General features: G+C 41.7%; 1 protein-coding gene across 3 annotated transcripts in view; it reads right to left on the minus strand.

Annotated features, from left to right (window-relative positions):
- TMEM273 (transmembrane protein 273) overlaps nt 1-5,787 on the minus strand; it is a 552,118-nt gene extending 546,331 nt beyond the window's left edge. Inside the window, exon 1 of one of the 3 annotated variants that reach the window (XM_073596960.1) lies at nt 5,534-5,787. In XM_073596960.1, the coding sequence (XP_073453061.1) occupies nt 5,534-5,585 (52 nt within the window). In that variant the 5' untranslated portion in view covers nt 5,586-5,787. The remainder of the gene's footprint in view (nt 1-5,533) is intronic. The other 2 variants (XM_073596962.1, XM_073596961.1) reach the window with 2 other exon arrangements.
- Nucleotides 5,788-6,000: the final 213 nt, after the last annotated feature.

A 6,000-nucleotide genomic window follows, 5' to 3' on the forward strand; every position in this document is an offset into this window, starting at 1 on the left:
ACTCATAATACTTTTTCTTATTCTTACATCCAGGATATGCCGTCTTTTCAGGCATACTGACCAGCCAGGCCAAGGCACACCTCAGGCCTTGGTGCTTAGGAGTATCACTTTCTCACTCGAAGACTCTGACTACAAGCCTTATTATAGGTAAAAATCACCAAGCGGGGTATACAACCACTTTAACACTAAATTATCCTACCTGTGTTTCCTTAATGATAGATGACTTTGGTTATGATAGTTGTTCATGAGTGAACCTTGTACATAGTTTGACTCAGCCTTTGCCCTACCTTTTAACATTTTCTTGTAGATTTCCTTTTGTAATTGCATGGCGGCTGCTGTATTAGTATTTATTATGGTTACCTTTAACCTTTAACACTCTCTGCTTTTCACTACTGTTCTTCCATCCCTTTCTTGTCTTCCCATTTTCTTTTTCCATAGTCCTTCCTCCCGTTTTCTCTAGTTTTTTTCATTCCATTTATTTTAATTTTACTTGTTATTATTATTATTATTATTATTAATTTTTTTTTATCTTTTATTTTATTTTAATTTTGGCACTTATTTTTCATGTTCTATTTCCTCAATTCCCTTTGTTTTTCATCCCCCTTTTTTTTTTTTTTTTCACTTATTTTTTCCTTTCTGTTTATCCCCCTTCTTCTCCCATCACCCATTTAGATTCGGTAGTTCATATCTTTCTTTCTTGCAGCCAGCCTTTTGTAATTGCATGGCGGCTGCTCTATTAGTATTTATTAAGGTTACCTTTAACCTTTAGCCTTTAGCCCATCTTAACACTCTCTGCTTTTCACTACCGTTCTTCCATCCCTTTCTTGTCTTCCCGTTTTCTTTTTCCATAATCCTTCCTCCCTTTTCTTTAGTTTTTTCATTACATTTATTATTTATACATTTTAGTTTTACTCATTATTATTATTTATTTATTATTATTATTATTATTAATATTTTTTTTTCATCTTTTATTTTAATTTTGGCATGTTCTATTTCCTCAATTCCCTTTGTTTTTGATCCCCCTATGTTATTTTTTTCACTTTTTTTTCCTTTCTGTTTGTCCCCCTTCTTGCAGCCAGTCGGCGATCTCACCACACACTCTTGTACTGTCATCACTTTTTCCTTTCTTGTTCAGCCTGCCCAGTTCTTCGGCCAGCGCCTCTGTCCCTCTTTCCTCCTCATTTCTCCCTCATTTTTGTCTGATCTATGTAGTTGTATATAAAATGCAATCTTTACCTTTCAAAAAGTATTTCCCAGTGCTAAACCTTTCATCCAAATTGTCGAAAATTGCTGCATTTGTAAATTTCAAAAGCCAATATAAAGGAATTGTAGTGGTAAAAAAAAGCACTTGTGGGTTTAACTAATATTTTTTTTTGCATAATTCTCCTTTAAGGGGGCATGGCAGGTGGTGTGTCCTATTCCTACATACTTTTTCTAATAGGTGTCCCTCATTCCCATCTCAAAAAGTTGGGAGGTATACAAGTGACTTCCATAGCCCACCCTATAGCTACAGAGGTTCAAAGGTTCATGGAAGATGTAGTATCAGGACTGGCAAAAGAAAGAAGCAGAAAGTCACTTTCAAATGCAGGAGGAGGAGTTACACTCTCTCAGCGTGGAACTTCTAGCAGAGAGGAGGAAGGCTGCCACCCACTTAGGGACGTGGGGTCTTGCAGCCTAGCCAGTGGTTGCATCTTTGGAGGCAGCAGAAACAGATCTGCACTGCTGTGGTGCAGATCACTACACTGGGGGCACATCCACTTTCTGTTGCTCTTGGACTGCAACCATCCATCCCTACGCAGTTATCACAGTTCCACTGCACTGACAGGTGACCATTCGGATACTTCACACACTTTCTGGGATTCAAGAGCCCGTGCAAGTATTCTCTGTTTGTTTGAGGCTGCAGTATCTTGGTGAGCGAACGGAGGTCCAAACACTTTCTGTCATCCATCTAGAGACACTGCATGCAGTGTCTCTAGATGGTGTTGTTACAGCTCAGTTAACAGGAAACCCCTGCAGCAAACACTACAATAGTTATCTGTTTAACACCATCATTCTACAGGTACTTATCACCATCTATGGGCCCCACCATTGCATTGTGCATGCCCTTTTGTGCATTGGTGGCCCAGAGAGAGCTATCAGACTATTAAGTCTCGCCCCCCCCTCTTTCTGCCAGTGTTAGATTTAAGTGGCTGTATCCAACTGCACATGACCGTATTAAAACTATTGAACATTTTTAATTTATCGTTGCTACTCAATTTAGAATTACCGTTCCTACGCTCCAATTGAGAAAGTGTATACAGTGTGTATATATGTGTGTATATATATATATATAAATATCTATATCTATATCTATATATCTATATATATTTATATCTAGATATCTATATATTTATATCTAGATATCTAGATATATTTATATCTAGATATCTATATCTATAGATATCTATATATATTTATAGATATCTATAGATATAGATATCTATATATATTTATCTATATCTATAGATATATAGGTTCCATTACTCTTTGGGCCTCTTCTTGATCAAATTCTAATACAGAGATATTACTAGAGAATTTTGTCCCCCGCATTATTATTTTCTATTGTTGAAACGTGTCTGAACCTAGAGTGTCAGAAGGGTCGGGAGCCTTGCAAGGTCAGGGCAACAACTGGGTCAAGCATCAACGGTTCATGGGAGATGTAGTATCAGGACTGGCAAAGGAAGGAAGCAGCAAGTCCCTTTCAAATTCAGCAGTGAGGAGGAATGACATCACAGAAACTTGCTGTATACAGCTAAAAGGAGGTAAGTTACACACAAACTGACAGTGTGGCTGTGATTCATTCGCATGCACAATGCATGCATTGTTTTGGGAAGGAATAAGAGATCATTTTTAACCCTTTACAGGACCAAGCTATCTGTAGTCAGGGTTAGTCTCAGATTTCTGGGAAAACTGTAAATCTGTTTTACTTCTCTACTGGCTCTGAAACCTCACACCCTGCAAAGAGTGCACACTGCTTCTTTTTATCCCCCTTAAAGGAACCATAACCCACTGTCAGACTTCAAAATACAGTGCAGCTTCAGAGCCCTGCACAGCTGCATCATTCATCCACAGAAGTTTGTGAATGAAAGAACTTGAAGTACCATCTACCACCACAGCAGACAGCTTGTGTTATGGAAATTTGGCTGCACACAGCCAAATCTCCTGTTTATAATCATAATAACAATTTCGTCTAATGATATAAATGCATCTCACCTTTTGATCATATGTTTTGCCATCCTCTGATGTGTGTCCCATGCTTACAAACAGACAAAACACATCCTTACGTTTCCAGTTCCAAGATCACACTGCCTCCTCAGCCGTGTGCTGACTCTTTATTAGCATAACAGGAAGTCCCATAAACTCGAGGGTTCGGCTTCCAACAGCTAAACACCTCATACAAAGCTTGTGACCTCACAGGATATGACCTCACAGGATGTGAATGACCATATAAGGATTTAACAACACAGGAAAATGCAACAGCCAATGAACAATGACTACAGGAGTCTTATGGGTGTGTCTGAGCAGAGACAGGGTGCATGCATGCTTTTAACAGCCACAAGGCTTTTAAACATTAACTTTGTCTCCAACCAGAACAACCCAAAAGACTCCTGTATTTCCGTTGATAGAAATCCCTATTATACATTGTTCCAGAGAACAATGTATACCTGGATTATTCTACTGTCTTTGTGGACAAGAGATTATCGGCAGGGGTACACTCACTGGGCCACAAATGTGTTGATCAGGCACACAGGGGCAACATGAGAGCACACTTGTTAAACCGATAATGTCTTTGCAGAGCGCACACACCCCCACCAGACGATCGTTCTGTGCATCGCACAGGGGCCCTTAGCTGGCGGACACGTCCCCACTCCGCAAACATTTCTTTACATCCCCAAAGAGCTTTTCACTACCAAACGGATCTCAACCAGCGTCAGTCTACCCCAGTCAGCTCTTTAGAATGGGCTGCAAGAGGACAGACACTGGGAGACTCTTATGACAATACATTAATATAAAATTTTCCACAACACTTAAATTCCACGTAATTCTCAATGAACTGCAAGGGCCTTGGTGAGTGCTCTTGTAATTCCTTGACACTGTAGCAAGTGCCTGCAGAAGCCTGACATTGTACCCATGAACCACTAATTGCTTCCCTCAAGGTTTGGTGCCCCTTCCATTCGATACCCCCACAGACAGGGGTGGACTGGGCAGGGGGATGGGGTGCAATTGCCCCTCCCCCATGGGCCACTCTGATGCCCCCCAAAAATGCTGCACCGCTTCCCTCAATAGCCCAGATGACCTTTAATAGGCTGCGGAGACACAAAGGCAGCACACTGCTCTCACCATCCAACTCTTGCCGGTGACACAGGCAGTGCCTCAGACAGCACCTTGGACAGAGGCAGTGATGGGGTGAACAGAAGCGGGAATGGCCATCATCTCTGGCAGGGGAGCCAGCAGCTCATATCCAGCCATTAGGAGGACAGAGCAAGCAGGTATCGTGCAGCAGGCAGCACCAAGCAGGTCTATACAACACACCTAGTGACAGGTGGATAATGGGGGTGAAAGTGGGGACAGATACTGTGTGTTCTATGGGCCATCAGATCTGCAGGACTGTCCACACACCAACCAACCCCCCACTCCATCGCCTGTCATAGAGGGATGTATTTAAATCCTGTGCTGTACAGTGCAGTGGGATGTCCAGGATGTGCATAGCTGTGGATGCCATCCTGGACATCCCACTGCACTGTACAGCACACCTCCACTACAAGACAGGTCTCCTCTTCTACAGCCAAGATCTATGCAAGAGGAGAGGGCACTCAGATCTGATCTCCAGTGTAGGCACCCACAAGAGGGGCTGCATGTGCACAATACACACATACAAGCAAACACACACACTGTGCATACACATACACACTATGCACACGATACACACACTGTGCAAACACACACACACACAAAATACACACACAACACACACACACAATACACAAGTAGCTAGGTGCCAGCTATGTTTTTATGAAACCCAGGGACACTTACAGCGGGACTATAGATTAAGCCTTTTTCTACCTAGTGCCCAATATTTAAGTAATTACATCACTTCCTGTTAGCAGAGAAGAGGTGCATCGCCCGGGACAGCAGAGGATCTTGGTAGTCATGTGGCCAGTACATACTGTATGCCTGATCATTGGCTGCAGCTGCTCATTGAGAGAAAAATTCCAACATGTCCCTTCAACAGAAGTTAATCAAATAATCAACTTCAGTGGCCACACACTGATCCAAATTTGGCTAGTCCCTGCTGAAATGGCTGAATGTTGATCAGTGTATAGTCAGCTTTACATACGTACATGGCAGGCATTCCTATTAGCATTGCTAAAAATTATATATGACCCTTCTTTGTATAATTGATTACCTTAAAATGAACAAATGCAATAATACTGAAAAATAAATTAGTAAAAGTATGCCAGAGTCTGAACATCTTATGATATTATTCACTTACTCAGAAACATCATAGCGATGGCCAGTATTTCCCAGCAGTTGTATGTGCCCATGGTGTGCAGAGAACTACAGAGGATGCAACATGCTGAGAGAATTAAGGGTGCAGCCTGTGCAGCAACGAAAAACTCTTCCTTATATTAACCACAGCTTCCTTATCACAGAATCTTTGCTCATAATATCTGTGACTGATTCTCATCAGTTTGTGCTTTTTATCTAGTACACTTTAACAGTATCCCATGTTGTTAACATATAGTATGATCTGCCTGCAATTTAATGAGCTTAATGCCGCGTACACACGGTCGGACTTTACGGCAGACTTTGCCCGGCGGACTTTTTGACGTACTTTACGACGGACTTTCTGAATGAACGGACTTGCCTACACACAATCCACCAAAGTCTGTCGAATTCGTACGTGATGACGTACGACCGGACTAAAACAAGGAAGTTCATAGCCAGTAGCCAATAGCT

Source organism: Aquarana catesbeiana, linkage group LG08 (genome assembly GCF_042186555.1).
Source record: "Aquarana catesbeiana isolate 2022-GZ linkage group LG08, ASM4218655v1, whole genome shotgun sequence".
Lineage (NCBI taxonomy): Eukaryota > Metazoa > Chordata > Amphibia > Anura > Ranidae > Aquarana > Aquarana catesbeiana.